The 22,236-nt window shown below is 40.0% G+C and overlaps 1 protein-coding gene across 1 annotated transcript in view; it reads left to right on the forward strand.

Annotated features, from left to right (window-relative positions):
- smarca2 (SWI/SNF related, matrix associated, actin dependent regulator of chromatin, subfamily a, member 2) overlaps positions 1–22,236 on the forward strand; it is a 71,889-nt gene that overhangs the window by 1,750 nt on the left and 47,903 nt on the right. The window contains exons 2-15 of the mRNA XM_034117689.1: positions 15–272; positions 986–1,115; positions 1,335–1,727; positions 2,552–2,653; positions 4,651–4,900; positions 5,996–6,122; positions 7,043–7,216; positions 7,568–7,741; positions 8,265–8,435; positions 10,931–10,978; positions 14,167–14,297; positions 15,107–15,164; positions 15,424–15,533; positions 16,105–16,249. Of these exons, the coding sequence (XP_033973580.1) occupies positions 45–272; positions 986–1,115; positions 1,335–1,727; positions 2,552–2,653; positions 4,651–4,900; positions 5,996–6,122; positions 7,043–7,216; positions 7,568–7,741; positions 8,265–8,435; positions 10,931–10,978; positions 14,167–14,297; positions 15,107–15,164; positions 15,424–15,533; positions 16,105–16,249 (2,241 nt within the window). The 5' untranslated portion in view covers positions 15–44. The remainder of the gene's footprint in view (positions 1–14; positions 273–985; positions 1,116–1,334; positions 1,728–2,551; positions 2,654–4,650; positions 4,901–5,995; positions 6,123–7,042; positions 7,217–7,567; positions 7,742–8,264; positions 8,436–10,930; positions 10,979–14,166; positions 14,298–15,106; positions 15,165–15,423; positions 15,534–16,104; positions 16,250–22,236) is intronic.

The following is a 22,236-nucleotide window of genomic DNA, read 5'->3' on the forward strand; positions in this document are numbered from 1 at the left end:
TTTCCCCCCTGAAGCTGCCTGGTATGCTCCCAGCATTACAGTAGATGTCCACCCCTTTAGACACATCAGGTGATATGTCCCATCCTGGCCCTTCTCCGGGGGCAGGTCTGTCCCCAGGGCCTATCCTGGGCCCCAGCCCTGGACCTGACCCCTCCCCAGGCTCTGTTCACAGTATGATGGGACCCAGCCCTGGGCCTGGAACACCCAATGCACCGCATGGCATGCAGGGACAAAGTGAATACTCTCAGGACGGCATGTATCCTATGCACAAGGTGTGTCTTTTGTTGTTACTACAGAACAAAGACAGTGTAGTAGTTAGTTTATACCTGTATTGCTTATTGCAGATACTTCAAATTATATATATATTGCCTGATAAATAACAGGAGATACCAATTTAGAATAACAAATATATGTTTAAGGTGATTTAGAACATTTCTCTAAGGCATAACTTGTCCACTAGAGCAATTACAAGTTACTCTTTAAATTGAATTTAAGAACTATTGGTTTATGTTATGTTTTAAGAAATAATATAGTCAAAAAATAGTATTTGGGCTGCAGTTTTCCTTATTATTTATTGACCACACAAGTCACATAAATACATATATACATAAATATATATACATAAGAAAAAGAAAAGGCAAGTAATAAACATTTTTTTGTGGAAATCTACAAGTGGCAGTATACCAGTGCTGCTGTGTTTTTTCATATTCTTTACATTAAGCTGTAGTGTCTCGACAATTTTGGCATATAGCACCTAAGAAATATAGCTTAGACAGATGTTAACCTCTTTAGCCCAATAAGCACCTTCTGACAAACGTGTGACCTAGTAATGTCTTCTAAGATGAATAGAAAGAGAATCATATTTATAGCATGATTTGCCTATTGTTATCCCAGCCTTAAGATTTGTAGATGTTCATTCCAGATTTGAATCTGTTGTATACAATGAATACATCTTAATCCTGAATCTGTATTTTTGTATTGTCAGTCTATGGAGGGGATGAATGAAAAGACCATGGCAGATGCGATGCACTTTGGTCACATGAAAGGTGTCGGGATGAGATCTCTGCATAGCGGCATGGGGCCCCCACAGAGTCCGATGGACCAGCACAGCCAAGGTATCTTATTGTTAGCAAAGCTTATTTTGATGAATTTGTATTGCTCTATTAACTTAAAATAACCCAGTCAATAAGAAGAAAAGATAGGAGGAAACTCAGTTTGTTTTGTGTTTTTTCTGCTTTTCTGTCAGGTTACTAATCATACTACCCCTTGGGCTCTGACTTTAGGTTACTAATCTGGGTATTTAAAACCATTATACTCCTTCCTCTCTCCTGTAGGATACATATCCCCACATCCGTCCCCAATGGGGGTCCATGAGCATGCTTCTAGTCCCATGTCAGGAGGTGGAGGTGGTGGGGGACCCAAACCCCCACCTCCCTCCCAGTCCGGCCCTATGATGCCCACGGACCCTCAGTCAGCCGGGCCCAACATGTCCAACATGAGCCCTCAGGGCCGCGGACCCTCTGCCTTCAGTCCGGTGCAGCTGCAGCAGCTCAGAGCGCAGATCCTGGCCTACAAGATCCTGGGCCGAGGCCAACCCCTGCCAGAAAATCTCCAACTAGCTGTTCAGGGCAAGAGAACTCTACCCACAATGCAACAGCAGCAGCAACAACAGCAGCTTCAGCAGCAGCAGCAGGCACCTAGTGCTAGTCCTTACAACAGGCCTCCAGGTAAGAAGACACACTCATACAGAATGTTTACTTGTATCTTTTCACTTTGTGTTTCCATTCAACGGATCCAAACAAATCTGACACTCTTATATGAGCTGCGTGTCCTCCATGATATGTGAGTGAGGCGACCTTCAAATCTAGATGGTTCATATCTCAAAGCAACAAGATTTTGATCCAACTGCATCCACACCTTTGGTTGACAAATGCCCTGGTATAGCAGTGTTTATGTTCCGTTAAAAGTGTAAAGAAAGAATGTAAACCATTGATATAATGCACATTATGCTTGTGTGGTTATGTTGAAGAATAATACATGTATTATTATGTAAGATATTGGTATTACTGTGCACTAAGTTTTAGTGTCTGATGTATCCTTAATCCACATGTAATAATAACATCATATATCATGAGAATTATTACTGCACTGTTGTTTGGAGGCCTTTTGTTGAGAATGACCTGTGTTAGAGGTTTCTTCACTGTAATAAGATTAAACTGTCAGGTTAACCCTAAAATAGTCTTACTATTTTCTATAATTCATTGAATAACCGTTAAGTCTATAAAATGTCAAGGTCAAAAAGCCCAATATCGTTTTTATAGAACCTAAGATGGCATGTTCAAATAACTTTTTACCAGACCAACCGCCAAAAACCTACATTTATTCAGTTAACAATGTGAAACGGAGAAAAGCTGCCATCTCTAAATATTTGAAGAAGCAGAAAACTGTTCAAACATTAAAACGGTGTTATCAAACTGAAGATGCCTACCCATCACGGTCTCATCTGTTCATTTCACAATTAGTAACATATGTATTTATTTTGTGTTGGAAGGTATGCCAATGGCACCTTTGGGTGGGCTGCAGTCAAGCCCCTGCCCCACCCCAACCATGCAAGGACACAATCAAAGCACAGGACCCAAGCCTTGGCCTGAGGGTAAGTAATACCTGCATATGTGGACATTTAACTGTCAAAGTGAGCTGTATTAGTTTTGACTTACGATACATCTTTTCATTCCAAGCATTCATCATTTATTATATGAACTGTTTGACCATTCTGCTCTCAGATGTTTGATGTATGGTCTCATGTCAGATTCTCTTTGAAATCAGGCTAAAGTGAAGTCTTTGAAGCTTTAAGTGCTGAAAGATGATGGAATCCAAGGTTGATTTAAACATATATGCAGTATAACAGCACTGCCTGCAAAAAGGCAAATCGAGCAAAAAACTATTTGAACAAGTCATCTGGGGGCTCCTGTTTGGACTACTATAATTTCCACTAATAACAGGCATCAAGTGAAAAGCCATGCGCTCATATATCTGTATATGCAAGTGTTACATATAGGAAATCTAGCGCTTAACAAATGCAACAAGTGTTTTTAATGACAACTTATATCATTCCTTTTATCCTCTAGCTCGCACTGAAATGACATGAAAAATAGGGTTTGAAGATATCGCAAAGTAGAAGAGATATTGGGCTGTCAACAATGTTCTAAATTAGCATTCACATATACATACGTTTTTAAAACCAAAAAACAGACAATCATAGCAGCAGCCACCTTTTTAAGGTTTTGTGAAGTTTAATGAGATGATGGCGTAAAGATGACACTTCATTTCACATTCACAAATCCACTGTGCCTCGTCATAGCTGCTTTTTTAAGGCTAGCAGCAGGACTGAAGAGAAACAGGCCATCTAACTAATTATATTTATGTATATTTAGTTCAATAATATAAATACACAACAATAAAGAGAGATACACAAAAAACCCAATAAAAAACGTTTCATCTCCCTCTGGGGCCAATTTAAAACTAAATAAATAACATGTTAACTCCTTAAGGTATGAGGTAATCAAAACGGCAAAAGCTCCTGGAAATGGTGTGACGGCAAATTGGTCCCAGGGGAGGGAACCGACTTAGAACGATCCAAAAATCTCTACGTCTGGATTAAAGAGTGTGCGGAAGAAAATGGGGAAGCCTGGATGGAGCCTGGCATGGGGGGAGAAAGGCCCCTTCCATCATATGTATGTGTCTGGTGTGCAGCTAGTCTTAAGGGGGCCCTTTTATGCATTTTGGTTTTTCCCTTTCTTGTAGTGTGTGATATAGGCTTTTGTGCATGTAAATGGTCTGCAAAGGCTAAAATCCCAAAGTTCCCTCCAGAAAGAATTTTTCTCCCCCCCCCCCCCCCTGCCTGAAACACCTCCATGTTATTCCTTTCTTTACTTCCACAACATAGTGACATCACTATATAACACTCGCGCTTCTATTGGCTAGTGCTCCAACAGATTGTATTTGATAGGCTACAGGGTGGGACATCTCAAAGCGGTTGACCAATCACAACAGAGCCTTCCAGCTAACCAATCAGAGCAGACAGGGCTCTGGTTTCAGACAGAGGGTGAAAAGAGGTGCTGCAGCACAGGCAGTATGAGACAAATAAAGAGCTTTTTGAACATTAAAGCATAGAGACAGTAGAGGCTCAAAATACAATTACGAAACCTGACAATTAGCATAATAGGGCCCCTTTAGAAAATACATGGTACTTATTCCACTGAACTGAAGAAACCCTCCGTGCTGTGTACCTGCTTATCCGGAAAAAAATAATTCCTTTACAGATCAGTCTACGTAGAGCCCCATTGTAGACCTGCGAATTCTGCAACTGTATTGGTGGTAGAAAACACATTATTTTGTAAAAGTTCAAAAGCATGCCTTTATTGTCATTGCTCCAAGATCAAACCTGTATTGCCAGCTCACCTTTAATTATTAGGATCATACGGTTTAAGGGTTTTAAAAAATGTGGGTGACTTATCTATAATCTGTGTTGTGGGAAGTGTTTTGCTTTTCCTTGCATCAGGAGCATCTGTTTTGTTATTTTTTTACTTTTTATAAATAGATTTTCACCATGTCTGTGACCCAATAACAGACAAAGTGTTTGGTCTCCAGGTCAGGGTGTTGAAAATCAAGCCAACGCCCAGAAGCACCTCACTCCTATTCCCAGTGGACGCCCGTCCCCTGCACCCCCCCAGGCCTCTGCTGTGCCAGCCGGGCCCATGCCAGGCAGTTCACTGACCCCCCAGCCTCCAGGTCAGCAGGTGTCCCCCATGGTCCAGATGCAGAAACAGAACCGCATCACGCCCATCCAGAAGCCCCAGGGCCTGGACCCAGTGGGGATCCTGCAAGAGAGAGAGTACAGGTATCTATCATTACCACGCTATTATTATTATCTTAACTTCATAAGCATTTTTGCTGAGGTGGGATCTACAAAGAACGTTGAGCTCTTGTCAAAAGAAATCTGGACCGTTTGTGTTAGCTTTTTTATTACAAGTAACCATTAACAGAGCTAACGCACTCTGCTTGTGTAAAACATCAGAAGGGTGAATGAGAGGCTGCAGACAGAGCAAATGGAAATGCTGATTTTTTTACATGTTTACACGTTTATGTTCGTAAACGGGTATTGGCTGCTGCGTGAAAATAAATAACAACATAACGCTCAAAAGAACTGATGAAAGAACAGTTAACGTTGGAGATCACCAATCCTTTTAAATGCCAGATTTCAGTACCCATCCCGCCCAGGTATCCTTATACCTGTGAAATGGATAGTGTGAATAACATTTGTTTGTGAGCCCATATGGTCTTTGATGTAGCTTCTGTACACACAAATGACCAATCTCCCCTGAGATAAAAGCCCACAGGCTGAATCCTATTCTGAAAACAGACACGGCTGATGGAGATGTGAAAGCTGACCTCTCTTCACAATGTCTGTCCACTTATGCAATCTGAACATGCTGTCGGGGAAAAAACACAGCAGCCTTTACTTATTGATACACATCTGAGGCACCTGACAGTTGAGTGATCAAAACAATACTGTCAGAGCTTATCAATTATTGTCCGATGTTCCCCCTCGGGCTAGTATGCATTGAGGGTAAGCTACATGAGAATACTACTGATTACATAATAGTACCTGTGTGTGGACTCTCCTGAACAACTTTAGTGACAAGGAAGCCGGTGTTGTTGAATTGAAGTTGAACAAAGATGCATGCAGTTTGCTTTTCGGCCAAACTGTATACATTTAAATCGAACGGACTTGTTTGTGCAGATGTGAGCGTCCTTAACAACGGTCAATAAGTCCTTGACAGCGGTCTGTCTGTTCTGGATTAACAACGTGCCACGTGTTCTGAATTGACTAATCAGAATCGAGTATTCAACTAAGCCATGTAATAAGTAAGGGTGAGTTTCTCTCCAGGGTGGTTGTTACTGTTTGATTTACCATTGTCTTAATGCTCCCCAGGTTGCAGGCTCGGATTGCTCATCGAATCCAGGAGCTGGAAAGTTTGCCCGGCTCTCTCGCCCCCGACCTGAGGAATAAAGCCACAGTGGAGCTCAAGGCCCTGCGTCTGCTCAACTTCCAGCGGCAGGTACACAGCAGTGGCTCCACTCATGTTCAACATGACCGCTCAGAATATTCATCTACTCAGTTGATGTATAACTCACAGTTGATGGAGTCCAACATTTACCCTGTCAGGACACATTGCTTAGTTCCCTATTGATTCCTTACATCAAATCTAAACAGTAGGCGTTAGTTGTCTGAGTTTACTTTTAATGACATTTTATTTCCTTATGATACAAAAGGGTAAAAAAGATAGTTCAAATTCGTTTTTCCTGTATAATATTGTAATTAACACAATTATGCAATTTTATTTGTATTCTAGTGATATCTAGACAGTTAAGTTGTTTATACACCTTCATTTACTTGGCCGTAGTTGCTATGAGTCCCTGCAGTTACAGCTGTGTGTTATTGTGTTACAGAATAACTCAATGCACGTAATATAAAATAGTTAGTTACAGGGTTGCCATAAATCCTAAATAACCTGAAAAATGGTTTACCATTTTCCAGTCATTGAAAACACAAATTATTAGAATTTTGACCTTGGAAATTATTTAAACATGTGGCTTTTTTTCTTTAGTTGAGAATGAACTCCTAGATTATCTAGGTAAAGGTAAAGAAATGGATTCAAGTATGGCGTGTTTCCTGTCTGTGATACCAGCTGCACCATCAAGGAAGATGTCCTGGAAGATTCTCTGTAGAAAAGGAAACCGTATTTAATTGAGTGTTTCTCGTTTTGCTCTGTGCCACACGGCACTAAATCTTTAACTTTGTTAAGCAAAATAACTTACTAACTAACTTAATTGAATATCTCAGGCTATTACACGTGTAATGATGTCTCATAAGCTTCTGATGGATTTGATTTTTATCAATTCTGCCTGCGATATAAGTTTACTGCTCACATGTACAGTTCTGACATTATTGATACATCTAATCCATGCTTATCTCCAGCTGAGACAGGACGTGGTGGCGTGCATGAGGCGAGACACCACCCTGGAGACGGCCCTCAACTCAAAGGCTTACAGACGCAGCAAGAGGCAGACGCTGAGGGAGGCGCGCATGACGGAGAAGCTGGAGAAGCAGCAGAAGCTGGAGCAGGAGAAGAAGCGCAGACAGAAACACCAGGTGATCCACAGTGTTCGTAAACATGTTCAGAGAGGAGCAGGAGTGGTTCCAAAAAACATAAATGGTCCTGTGTAGTCTCGTGTGAATGCCCTCGAAACAAGAGGTATCATCATAACTAAGATTTTGATTGAAAATGCTATTCTTAGAGCTGATGTTTAAAGATAACTAAAGATAAAGAAGAGAAACACGACAGCTATGAGAAAGATTGTTTCTTAAAAGTCAACATCGACAGTTACAACTAAACCTGCGTGATGACAGAGAAAGTGGAGTCTGGCATCACAATGCTTCATTATTTTTACTAGTATGCAATGTTGTGAAAGTCCTTCTAACACTTTGTTACTTGCTTTTCAGGAATATCTCAACAGCATCCTTCAGCATGCAAAGGACTTCAAAGAGTATCACCGCTCGATTTCTGGAAAAATGCAGAAGGTCACCAGATCCATCGCCACCTGGCACACCAACACAGAGAGGGAGCAGAAGAAGGAGACTGAGAGAATTGAGAAGGAGAGGATGAGGAGGCTCATGGTAAGGACCTGAAAGTCAAAATATATATTATATCACACCTTTAAGAAGTAAATACTTTATATCCCTAAGAGTTTTGGAGATGAAAGACACACAGAGAGACAACTTGGACAAGCATTAAATAAATACATTAGTTTCAAAGCACTTCTTACCCTAGCTTTCTACCACACAGTTCAAATATTTCTTGTAAATCTTAACTTAAACATTAATTAATTTAATCAACTCATATATAAAACCAAAGCTATTTGTCACTGCAAACCCCCCAAAAGCATTATAGAGCGCCTTTATCTATCATATTACTTTTTCAATGAAACTTACAAATAGAAATATTTTTCCAATCCAAAATGTGTTTATATCACTATTTTGAGGAATTCATTGCAATCATTCATCATCAAAATATAAGAACTACTTTATGATCAACTAGAACAAATATGTGGGTTTTATATGGATTTGAGCTTTTGTTAGATTGATGTAAGGAACTTGTCCATAACACACCACAATAATGAACATCCTGTCCCCCACTCAGGCAGAAGATGAGGAAGGCTACCGAAAGCTAATCGACCAAAAGAAAGACAAGCGTCTGGCCTACTTGCTGCAGCAGACGGATGAATACGTGGCTAACCTCACCACCCTGGTGTACGAACACAAAGCTGCCCAGGCTGCCAAGGACAAGAAAAAGAAGAAGAAGAAAAAGAAGGTAGGAATAGAAAAAGGTCAGGTGGTTATTTTTCACAGAAAGTTTCTTTAAATGCCTATGGATATTTGATTTGTATTCTACTAGGTTCTGAAGACCCAAGGTTTTACCTTCTCTGAGTCAGAAAGAAAAACATGAAAAGAGCAAAACCAACAGTGCGCCTCTCATCACCTTCTGACTCCTTTAATCGTATCGTCAAAGTCCTCTTTCCAACAGCAGACGTCAAACTTTAAAGTGGACCTATCATGCTATATTTGAATAATATAGTGTAGGACCATACCTATATAAGGCATATTTATACTTTTTTTTTTTCAAAATACCAAGCAGATCATGCATTTTAGCCATGCCTCATTTTGCTCAATTTGAAATGTTTTAGCTCTGTTTTGGCAAGGGTTGATTCTGTGAGAACAGCGCCACCTACAGGCCTGGCATATGTACTACAGCGTCTCCAGCGCTTTCGAACGGCAATGGCCGTGGCTGTCTCCTCCTGATTGGTGGAGTTGGCCCAATAGCCGTAGCACCACCGTACTGACGTCAGGACAGTGTTCAAATCTGGATCAGTCTGTATCAGATCCGTTGCAGCCCCTTTTTTAGAGATTTGGGTATGGAGGAAAATAGAGAGGGTTGTGTTTTCTGACACTTGGTGAGTTCCCTGGAACACCGGGGACACATATTCATGTATAAAAGACGTACAAAAGTGCATTTTGCATGATAGGTCCCCTTTAAATATTTTAATGTAATATGGGTCGAAACTCAGGATATAATTTTCTGGAGCTTGACCAAAGCAGTGAAGAATGTTTGAAGATGTGTTTACATTGTTCAACTTGCAATTGCTGATATATTCATGCAGGTTTGTGTGGAAATTAAATGAGTAAAAATGAACAAAAATAATCGTACTGAGCCAATTACTGATATGTCTAGCCCATCAACCATCCCCAGTAGTAAAATGACTATTTGGTCAAAACACAGTGTATTGATTTAGGTATAATCTTTTAGTCCTTACATAAAGTAAATGAATTCCTCCCTATGAGCTCCAACCACAACAGTGTTACTGTGGTGTGAGTCATGCCTTATAACCACCTTTATCTCATGGTTCATTATTTTCCAGTAAACACTGAGGTGATTGTCAGACTCAGTGACACTGTGGGGTGAGAGTACACACTACCCGACATCATTTCACACCTTCGTTGAGAGGCAGAAATAATCAGTGAACTCCTCTGGTGTCGTCTTTGACTGGAACGACCACCTGCAGACTCTCAGCCCTTCTTGACCCCCTGGTCTGAGATGACACTAATGTTATTCATTTCAAAAGGCTTTTGTATGAACACATATGTTGCCACCTCAGTTGAGTATGTGGGATAACGATCCTAGGAGTATCACCTACATAAACACATAACCCTACATGATTCTTGATCATTCCATTGGAGAGCTCTTCTTTGCTCTTTAACGGAGTAATGGAGGGAAGGTTGGCATTTTAGAGTAACGGACCGTCCACACAGCAGCGTTAAAAAAATCTTGGAGGTGGGCGTATCTGAAGCTTGGGGATTTTTTGCGAGCAAGGCACCAACAACCTATCACATGAATCTCCCGCCCCCGACATACGAAGCAAAAAAGTTTGAAGTAAACTGGATATAAACTCCCCAAACAGGCGAAAACCTACCACTGTCTCTGCCACCTCCCTCCATGCCTGGCTCCTCCGGTTTGTATCCCGGTAGGTAAATAGGGACTGGTCATAAAGCACCGGGTGATTCCCTACCGCTAATTTCTCCTCCATTTTTTGGAATATGAGGAAATGACCTGCGGTATGTCTCTCCCAGCATACACGCGGTTTGATTGGCTAGCGCTTGAACGGTCAGATTTGCATACACGGGATTTGATTGGCTGACGCTTCCACCTCAGCTTCAAAAGTTGAACATTGCTCAACTTTGAATCCTGAAAATCCTGAAAATCTCCGCTCGCCTGCCCACAATGCAGTTCGGCGAAAAGTGAGGCAAATGACGTCACCCCATTCAAAGTGAATGGGCAGAAGCGTTTCAAGATTTTTTAACGCTGCTGTGTGGACGGGCCGTTAGTCCTAATCTTGGAAATGAGTTACGAATCTATTACTTCCAGGTTCCTCTGTCTCGAAGTCAATGTTTTTTTAATGCATGTTTTAAATTGTTGATTGGATGCCTGAAAAAATGGCTGTGGTTAATACAAGCTTACAAGATGTTCACCTTTTGTCCTACGATATAAAATACGTTAGTAAATACCCCTCTACTAGTGTCTGAAGATTTGGCTTTTACTTAAAAAAGGTGGTTGCTAACCAGGGACTACATGAGGCTACTAAACGTCATCACATTATTAGCCGCTGTTAGCTTAGCAATGGTGACGCAAAGTTATGAATCTCAGCTGTTTATTTCTGGCAAACAAGTATCAAAACGTGTTTGCCACAGAGTTATTCTCTGAGATCCATAATATGATATGTCAGCTAATTGCTTGTATTTCATGTTTCGAAGGTGAATGGAGACGGTGAGGGCACCAGCGCTATTGGACCTGATGGAGAGGTGAGCTGCAGAGCTTTAAGTTGTTATTTGTTGCTTTTTTTATTGTATTTTTTTTGACATTTTTGGTCATAAAATACTGTGTATCCGTTTGTTTGAATCTGCTATTATCTTATTCTAATAACCAGGTAAAAAATGTGACGATGTAGAAGAGTTTGTTGATCTGCATCTCCACTTTAACAAAGCTTTATCAAATCTAGCCCACAACTTGACTTTTTTGTTTCGCTCTTACAGCTTTCATAGCATTTTCAGCATTAAACAGCAGATGGACACAGTAACAAAACGAGCTGGTAGACAGGAGTGTTTAGCAGAAAAGGAGCCGGATACTCCTGTGGAAATTGGTGGTGACCAACATTGAGCTAAAAGCTATTGAATAGTTGTCTTTTATTCATCAGATGGACCTAACTCTAAATGACTACTCATTTTGTGCTGGATGTGTAAACATGCTACTGTTTAGTCACAAGTTCAACATAATAACATAAAACAATAGTTTAAATGTCAATTTTCTGTTTCCCCCCTTAATTATAAGAAGACAGAACAGTAATAAGGTCATTCAAACAGCATTTTTAATCTCACACTCCTACCTGATTCATTGATGGATCTCTTGAAGATATATAACTATCGCGGTATTCTCCTGGTGATATTTACTGCTCTGCTGCTTACTGAGAAGGTTATTACGGCTGCGGAAACCAAACCCGCACTTGACTTCAGCATTCTAAATGTGCTCTGGCAGAAATGAAAAGAGAAATCATATCAAACAATAATAATCCTTTCAAAGGCTGACTGAACCCCAGGTGATGGTACTTTCAAAGAAAATCCACCTCTTGTAAATAATGCAACAAACAAACTCCATTGTTTATTCTCCCTTACAGCCTGCCTCAGATTTTAATTGAGCTACCTTTGTCTCCTGTTAGGAATAGATACGCTAAAGTTTAAAAACACTCATTGAATCCCTCAGTGGTTGAAATCCTAAATGTTGCATGCTAATCAATCATGATATCATATTATCACTCCTTGCAGCATTTCAAACAAGAATAAGTGAGTTAGGAACAGAACTTAAAACACGGCAAATGTCCAGATCAATTCATCATCATCACGGCAACTTGCTGAAATTATGAAATGCATGATTAACAAATGCCAATTTTCAATAATAACGAGCATTTATATACATTGATTCAAGTGAGTTCAATGCTCACACGCAAGGCAATCCAGCAAATATAGACCCAGTGCCTTAAGCTAGAAGAAGAAGGGGAAGAATGCCGAGCAAATGTTTGATAAAGACATAAGGAAAATAGACGTCTGGGGTTTTGTCAAATGGCAAAGAACACGTGAAATGTTCCTTTCAATTTAAAAGAGTTACTTTTTCTGATTATTGTTTTATAACTTTTAGTTCCTCTTTTCAGGGAAACAACAGGGGGCGATGTTCTCCTACTTCCTCTATTGTCGATCTGATCATCCAATATTTACATCAAGTTATAAATTGCTTATACAAAATGTTTTTTAGCATATGCAGCCATGCAAACAGCAAAAGATCAGCAGCTATGAAATAAAGAGTTCACCTTCATTTGTTGAGATAATGTAGTTTATTGCTCGTATGTCTGGATGACTGAGACGTTCAATTCATTATGCTAAAGCCTAACATCTTACATGCTTTAGAGCAGTGGTTCTCAACCCTTTTTCAATAATATACCCCCTTTGAAAAAGAAATTCAGCCTAGTACCCCCTGATCAGCGCAGAAACAATGTGTTAGGGAATAAAAGCATAAAAAGGGAGAGTACAGCGCTGCACCATCAGTGTCTGATTTATTACAACAACAACATTGTAACTGAGAAACACTTAAATGCTACATTTCAAATGTTTACAATCCATCACTAAATTCATGGCAAACCAATTTCAACATCATGCAATAACACTAAGACGACATTGAACTGATCTTTTTAATAAGTTGTACTTACAATTTAGTGAGAAACATGGGCTTGTGCTTCCCTGAGGATCATGAGGCAAACTGCAGTTATTACACTTCGCGTTTTTAAATATGTGTAACTCTGTTAATATAAAACCCACACTGCTCAAACTTCGTTACTTTTCCTAAAATTGGTATATTTATTTATTTATTTATTTATTTTGAGGCGTGGGGAATGAAGAGAAACAAATATATGATAATTTTATGAGCATGGGATTTTGACCCCTCATATAAACATATGCATAATAGAGTGCCACAGTGACGTGTCCTAAAACCCGGAAGTAAGCTGCGCATGGGTTCCTTCGACAAAAAAGCAATGGGATTTCTCCATAGGATTTTGGAAAATAGCTCGAAATAAGGTCTGTGGTTGACACACATTTAAGAGACGGATCACGTTTTGTTCAGTCGGATAATCTCCACATGTCTACCCTACTTTTATAATTTTCGAATCATAAATGTAATCGATAGATTTATGATCGATAGATTTATGATTGTGGCACTCTATGCTGCGCTATGCTGCGCTATACTTTGCGGCCACACGCCGTTGCCAAGCAACGCTTATTGTTTAGGTCCTTTGATAAGCCGGCAGTCATATCATTATCTAGAACTAGCAAGATCTGATAGATTTGGACATAAACGCGAGTGAAGTATAACCGGACGCGAGAGAGAGATCAGAGATCAGATCAGCTGCTGCTGACGGAAAACACGCAGCTCTTCTGGATCAAAGCTCCCCCGCTGTGACGGACCGTTGAGCGGAGCAAAAGACACTAAGAGTTAGACCTAACACACTTAGCTAGTTTATCTACTCTGGAACTAGCTAAACTAGTTATACATATATTTATTCTTTACTGTCGGGTCACTTAGTACAGGTTCAGCGAGCTGCACGAGACTGACCGGCTGTCAGGAGAGGGAGAGGAAAAGAGAGCACCCCGTTTATTTTTCCCATTTTATTATCCAGAATTACTGCAAACTTTTGAATAAAGTAGTTAATCTACTATTAGTAGTTTGTTTAAATGCATTACTTATGTTGTTTTTTTTCATTAACATAAAATAAATCTCACGTACCCCCTGCAGTACTCCAACGTACCCCTAGGGGTCCGCATACCCCCATCTGAGAACCACTGCTTTAGAGAACACTCAAGTATGTTTTGAAAATGGAAGGGTTCTGTTAAAATGCTAAAAACATTGTTTACAACATGTTTCACCTTGTGGTTTGTTGTTCCTGCAGCCTATGGACGAGAGCAGCCAGACGAGTGAGCTGCCGGTCAAAGTGATTCAGACGGAGACCGGGAAAGTTTTGCAGGGAACGGATGCTCCCAAATCCGGCCAGCTGGAGGCCTGGCTCGAGATGAACCCTGGGTGAGGAAGAAGCACTCTCTACTGTTGTCAACCTCTGACAAATTAAAGGGATGTTAGAAGGGATGCAACAAATTCACTTTTGTCAGCCAATACCCAACACCGATGTTTAGAATAACAATGTGGCAAATGCCGATACTGATCTTCTCTGGTGATCTTTCAGGGAAACAAATAAATCTTTAATCAAGATATTATTATACTGCGGGCTGCTGTATAGCTCAGTTGGTAGATGTGGCGTGTACTCGGGCTCGGTCCCCATGCGTAGGACCATTTGCCGTGTGTGTTCTCCTCTGTTTCCCCCTTTCATCATTGACACTTTAATAAAGGCACTGGTTGCCTATAACATTTTTTTTAAATGAACCGCCTTTCAGTTCTTCATCACACTAACTTTGAATGAGCACAAATCCCTAAAAATAACTTCTTTATAATAAATAAAACAGGCTTAGTTTATGAATGTGTAAGGGCATGTCGAAGGCATTTTAGTCAATGAGTGAATATTGTGAGTTCAGTCAGATGGCACTATTTTGCCTTTTTTTTCTTTTAAATAAGGATACATCTTTGCAGACATGCTGTGATCTAACATGTTTATAAGGACAGAATTGTGAGGTTCTTACATTTTAAAGTCATATATAGTATGTCAAGCGTAAGTGAGGATTCCACACCCTAAATAAAGTAAGAAAGCCCCTTTCCTGGCAGGTTTAGATTGCTGCTTGGTAATTCTGCCGTGTTCATTATTTTGATGTGTGCCTGACAGAAAATAAATATAGTAACTGTACTTTCTTTTTCCATTGGTTTTCTCCTCTATATATCAGGTATGAGGTGGCGCCGCGGTCGGACAGTGAGGAGAGCAGCTCAGAGTTTGAGGAGGAGGTCAGTCACTTTCTCATTAGTGAGATCCCACAGAGGATGATGTCAGATCAGCATCACTCTGCTGCACTGATTCAAATCATTCAAACCTTATTAATAAGCATTTCAGCCACGTCAGAACAACTGCACACACTGAACACACATCAACATCCACCAGGGGGCTGTAGCTGTATGCACTTCAGTAATCATCTTCAGAGCTACTTCCGTCTCTGCTGTTGTTAATATATTAAGTGTTCCCTCATGTCATGTTTTATCATACAAGGATGAAGAGGAGGGGGCCAAAGCTGAAAGAAAAGAAGAAATTGAAGAAAGGAAGATAATCGATCCCAGTGGAATTGAGGAGTTTGTCGCTGATACCACGGATATTATTCTGTAATGTATTATGGTTACTATACATCACACTTTGTCAGTCCAAAGTCCAATCTTTAGCTTACTTAGTTAGTTCAGTGTTTCTGTTGTAAACATTTGTTTTTGTTTTTACCAAGTGGAATTATTAAAAAATATATCAATAATAATAATATGATTAATAAGAAGAAGCAATAACAATAATGACGAGGATGATATTCTTTGTATTGTTATTGTTATTGTTAAGAATAAGAATACACATTTTACATATTTATTGTGCTTTTCTAGGTACTCCAAGACACTTTCCAAAAACACTTCATTCAAGTTTCATACAACAAATATAAATGAATTAACAATATAAACAAACAAACAATAATAAAAAACAAAACAAAATGCAATTAAATCTAATTCGAGAAAATATAAATTAAAATCAAAGTAAACATTAAAAGATCGATTTTTTTACAAAACCAATAACAGTCTTCGGATATTCCCAACGGGTGCTTAGGAGGGAAGAGGTCCAAATAGTAGACACTGAGATGAGGGAAAGATACCCTCTTTCCTTTTTTTGATTCTCTTCTCTTTTACATGACACATTCAGGTCGGCCATTCAGGTGGACGATGAGTACAGTGTTCCTACCGGACAAACCAGCACCGCGTCTTACTACGGTGCCGCCCATGCTGTCATTGAGAGGGTGGAGAAGCAGTCAACGCTGCTGATCAACGGCACACTCAAACATTACCAGGTATACACACACACACACACACACACACACACACACACACACACACACACACACACACACACACACACACACACACACACACACACACACACACACACACACACACACACACACACACACACACACACACACACACACACACTTTAATTTCGTTACTGCTTTTGGCTATTTTCACTTTCTGCAAAACAACTTTTTAATAAAAGAAGCAAAGACATGCACATTTTATATTTAACTTATTACTTCGCTTTATATCAAAAAAGTAATTTTAAGTCTTTGCCAAAATCTTAAAGGTTCAACATTATTTATTTGAAATGATCAGAATGAAATGTAAGTTTTAGCCTCTGAAAGCTACACAGACATAGCATGGGAGTATATACATGTCAAATAAAACAATAAACACAATAAAACTTAAACAGTCTACTTCTATAAATATCACCTATTTTCTTAGAACTAACCACGACTCATCAGTTAGGTATTATAAAAGTGCAACTGAATTTGACATGGCAGCTGATGTGAATGTAAGAAATACTAAAATATGAATTACATTTCAGTAAAACACATGTCATTTTTAGAGAAAGAATCACTGTAATCCTTCAGTATCATGTGCATAAACAGTAGTTAAATTATGCCACAATGTCAAACTGAGTTCAAGTGTTTTTGGGAGTGTTTCTTTAACCAGTAGGGAAGCGTAAAGGCTTCTCCTGTAATTAAAACTGTGTTCAACCTCAGCAGAAGGACATTTTTGAGACTCAATCCATTCTTGAACAGTTAGTCTTTGTCCTCGCTGCCAAGAGACTCCAACACCAGACAAGTCTGATTTGTTTTGATCAGCTTGCGAGTTTTGAAGCTTGTAACGGCATAATTACAAGTAATTTAACGTCACAGCAGGCATAACAACAGCCGGTGTTTCTCGTGAGTGTTTTCCCCGGGAAACAAACAATACACACAAACGCAAAAATACGGATGGATTCCAGAGAAGAGGAAACTTTAAAGGCGTTTTTCTCAAAATGATGACTCGGTGACAGTCATTATATAATGTGACATATTTTGCTTAATATTTGGAGTACAACAACAATCCTGATATCATTAGAAAGCTAGGAATCTCCTCTTTCCAACAGTGTATACAACTCAAAATGTGTCTTCGGGTCAATGCAACTGATTTCGATAGAGCAGGTCACATATATAGTTATTATATATAGTTATTAAGTGATAAACTCTTTTGCTTGAAGTATAGGCAGGTTACAAACCCACTTATCTTTCAAAACATCTACAATTTGCGCATAATGATTGAATCAAATCAAATCAAATCAAGTTTTATTTATATAGCACATTTTAAAAACAATTTTTGGTCGAGCCAAAGTGCTGTACATGCAATAAAAAACACTTTACTGCGATAGCAAACAGAAGACAATAAATTACAACAGCAAATATAAAAATCAAACACAGGGAAATGTCATGAGTCGTGCTCCGCTCTGACTAGAAGGCTGATTTAAAAACCCCTAGGGTCTGGGCCGACCTCACATGGAGGGGCAGACTATTCCAGAGCCTAGCGCCAGCTGCTGAGAAGGCTCGGTGACCTCGGGTTTTTAGCCTGGTCTTGGGCACTACCAGCAGCAGCTGGTCAGCCGACCTTAAAGCTCTGGCTGGGGTGTAGCGATGGAGGAGTTCGGCTATATAAGCCAGAGCCAGCCCATTTAGTGCTTTATAAACAAATAAAAGGAGTTTAAAATCAATTCGGAACCGAATTGGAAGCCCGTGCAATGAATAAATGCTTAATCTGCTTTCATGGTTAAAGTAGTAGAAAAATGCAGAATGTGTATATTTTCGTAGGCCGAACCATAAGTTAGCATTGCAAGGGCAATTGCATTTTTCTGACCTATGGCAGAAAATAACATCTGTTGCAAACACACGTTTCATATCAACACTATTTTGATTGAAGCTTAAGGGTCAACGCAATCGGCAGGTGTAAAAAGCTAACGCTAGGCTATAAACAGACTACCTCAAGCATAACAACCGCTAAGCTAAAGGCTGCGAATGTTCGGCATGATATCTTTAGAGCAGGGGTCTCCAACCTTTCTTCATCTGAGAGCTACTTTCAAAAAATGAAAGTGGCCAAGAGCTACTTGCATCACATCGCTTACATTTATTCACATAGCCCTCATCAGTTGAATTAAGCTATACTTTTGTACACGTGTGAAATTGCAATACCTAAAGCTTATCAAAAATCTTAACTTCACATCAAGGTCCAAGAAAACGAAGATTTCTCACATATTATTATGGCCCACGTAATAAGTACATCACTTAACATTCACATAAGTGTCCTTAATCACCACCTTACAAGCATTTCACTCTTTTGTTAGTGAGATGAATGGCACTGGCAGTCCACCATACAGGTGTATGCTGGAGTGTACCCATTAGGTTCACTCTAATAGAGTCATTTAAATGTTCTTCAGTCAGTCTTGTTCTGTATTTAGATTTCATTCATGTCAGAAAAAGCTGCTTCACAAAGGTATGTAGAACAGAACCAAATAAAGCAGACATTTTCAGTGCTGCTTGGTGAATGTTCTATAGTTTTCTGGGTCTACAAGGCTCCAGAAATGTTGTGAGTTTTGCTGAGACTTAAGCTGAACATTATTTTGGAGATCTCCACAGGATTGACACTGAACAGTTGTTCAGCCATCTTTTTCTTCTTCTTCTTCGTCTTGACATTAAATTATAAACCATAATAAATTAATTGTATAGGTCTAGCCTCCCTATATCTGTGTGTGAAAATGGTTCCATCCTCAAAAACAAAAGACTAATGCTTCTGCAGTCTAGCTGCAGCTTCTAGCTACGGTCTTCTGTTAAAAAAAAGACACTGAATGTCCTGAATGTGGCATCACACACATGACTTGAGTCTGAACACAGCAGACAACAGGAGTATTTACAACAGCATTATAAAAACAAAAATAGTGCTTGTGGGTGCACACTTACATTCTCTGTCTTACTGTTACATAAATCCCATGAATGTATGAGATTAAGTTAGCTTCATCATATCTCAATCAGTGATTAAGTGAATAATAAAGTTTCTATCGGGTCACTATCAGCCTGTCACTCATTATTTTCAGGGAGGGGGCGGGGTTTGGAGGAACGGAGAGGAGACGGTGATCGCGGAAGCTTTCCTCCTGCCTTCACAAACTTTACACAAGTATTTATCAACTGAAAATAGCAAGAGGACATTCATACTCTGCAATCCAAGACTTGATTAAATCCACCAAAAACCTGACATGACGATAACGAGTGTTTTTCAAAAAACACAAATCCCTCCCTGTGTGTCTCTGAGGCGCAGCGACAGGGCCTGATTCAGAGCGGGTCATTCTACTGTTGGTTCTGGACTGGTGTTGGTGGAGAAAGCAGACTGCTCCGTGTGTGGTGTCGCTGTGCTGCTGTCACGTCTGTTCCTAGATCTCTGCGTCACCGACCATTTGATATTCGTGTGACAGAAACAATTCTAAAATAAAAAAACGTTATTGTCCAGCCGCGGCCGAAAAATCAATAAGCAACCTTACTACGCTATAATCGATAATCGAGCGGCGAGCTACTGAAAAGCTGCCCGCGAGCTACCGGTAGCTCGCGATCGACGTGTTGGAGAGCCCTGCTTTAGAGGGTCTCATTTAATCACATGTAGCATCTGGTGTTTTTAAGACTATTAAAAGCTTGAGACATTCACCAGTGGGATGTTTTCTGATGTATTGTATCTATTAAAACAAAAAACATTCGTAACATTGTGTTAACCACAGACCTTTTTTTCGGGGATCCAACCAAACTTTGACTTGAACTTGACTTTGAGAAGAGGGGGCCTGGAAAGGCAAAAATGCTAACTCATTCCCTGTTGTAGTACTCATTCCAGCACCGCTCTATTCTCACCAACAATCAGGAAGCTTCACATTTTTTAAAACCATCCTCAAAGCAAGCTAACGTCAGCACAACATTATTTGTCACACTGATTCTGTTCGATATTCCAAACGGATGGATTTTTATTTTTGCGTACCGTGTCTGTTGTTTTGGGTTTGTTTGTTTGTCAATCTGCCACAGGCAATGGATGCAAATCAGCTTCTAGCTATCTCTGGTGTAATTACTTTTAATGCCCCTGCAAATACAAAGAAAGAATAAATTAAAATGATGATACACAATTAAACAAGACTTGCAGGCACATCAAATTGTTATTTCTAGCTGTAGTTTTCCTATTCCATTGTGAATGATGGCGGACACAATCCTTTTTCTGTGCAAAAGAAAAAAGTTAGTGTTCTTGGTCGAAAGTTCCTTTGTTTTTTACGAATACCCGCCAGAGCTAGAGTTTTTGTTTATCAATTTTCTGCTGATAGACTAATTGATCACTCATTTCATACATATATATTTTGCATGTATTTTACATGATATAGAAATACATCTGCTGAATCATCTCATTCTCTTTTAGAGACAGTTGTTCGTAACGCGTAACAATGCACCTACATTGTTTTCCAGTGAGACGCCATAATCCTGTCTCTAATGCAGTGGGTGTTTCTTAATGTCGAGGAAGGCTCCTCCAGAGCCACTATTTCAAGGATGCTACGTCATCGAATCCCGCCGAAGGACTGTTCCAATGTCCAGGATCCTTGGATTTCTACCGAGGACAGAATCCTTCGTTGCGGGAAATTTCGAGGATGCACCAGTGTATCCTCCGCCGTCTTAAAATCCCCACAATGCTTTGCGCACGGACCAATTTCCAAAATCTTTGGCGGAAAATTTAAGGCGGGGCCTCTCATATGACGCACACCTGCACACTTGCTAGCCGGTCCCATTCTTCGTTCTCCGAATGAAAGGAAGGATTCTTGCCTAGCCTCTGAAAGACCTGACTCGCAGGGACATGTCCTACCAAGGAAGCGTCCTCGACATTGAGAAACACCCAGTGAGTGTGGATGGCAGTGAAAGATGGCGTATTACAAGAGATAGGGAACTGGCAATTGGATGCAGCTAACATTTCCTTTCTTCCAATCCTGGCAATCCTCTGATTTATGGCCTGGCAGGCTTTGAATGAGATCTTGTGGCAGCTCTTTGGGGAAATTGGAGCGACGTCAGCTGTGTAATAATTTGACAAATCGTCGGCTGTGAGACCGAATACTTTATTGACGAAAAAAATCTGATGGTCGTCCGTCATTTAAGCAGGTTGAAACAATGAGGGCGATCCATTGTAGCTTTAAATAATTCACGGCACGTTAAAGACTTTGGAGCCTCCTTTCTCCTTTTCTCTCCTCTTTATGACGCAAGTGCTTGCAGTATTGGGAAATAAAAACCCATGTTCAGAGAGTGTGGGCAACTTTTGATCGCTCATCTGGGAGAAATGTTCCCCGACTTCATGACTTTGTCTGAAGTGGCCCTGTTTGGTAATTCCTGTCACCAGTTTGGCAGCAGGCTCAGCCGTTTCTTGGTGCATATAAAAGGTCTGCAGAGGCTAAAATCCCAAAGTTCCCTCCAGAGGGAGTGTCTGGGAGAGAAAACGCTTCAATTGGACTCCGTTGTTTACTTCTGTCAAGCATCATCACTATGTAACATTCATGCTCTTATTTGGGCTCCAACACATTGTACGTGATAGACTAAAGGGCCACTCTAAGCAGTTGATCAATCACAACAGAGCCGGCCAGCTAACCAATCAGAGCAGACTGGGCTCTGGTTTCAGACAGAGGGTGAAAAGAGGTGCTGCAGCACAGGCATTGTGAGAGAAATAAAGAGCTTTTTGAACATTAAAGCATGGAGACATGTCCCAGTAGAGGATCAAAATACAAATATGAACCTGAAAATGAGCATTATAGAGCCTCTTTAACATGAACATTAAGGACCATGTCCTTGTAAAAGCATCATCTACGAGCTTGTTTTTTATATTGATTATTTAAAAAAAAAATGATGTGCTATTAAATATGTTTTACTTTCACCACCATACAAAGATTTAAGTGAAAATGACGTGTAATAAA

This window comes from Trematomus bernacchii, unplaced genomic scaffold (assembly GCF_902827165.1).
Source record: "Trematomus bernacchii unplaced genomic scaffold, fTreBer1.1, whole genome shotgun sequence".
Taxonomy (NCBI): domain Eukaryota; kingdom Metazoa; phylum Chordata; class Actinopteri; order Perciformes; family Nototheniidae; genus Trematomus; species Trematomus bernacchii.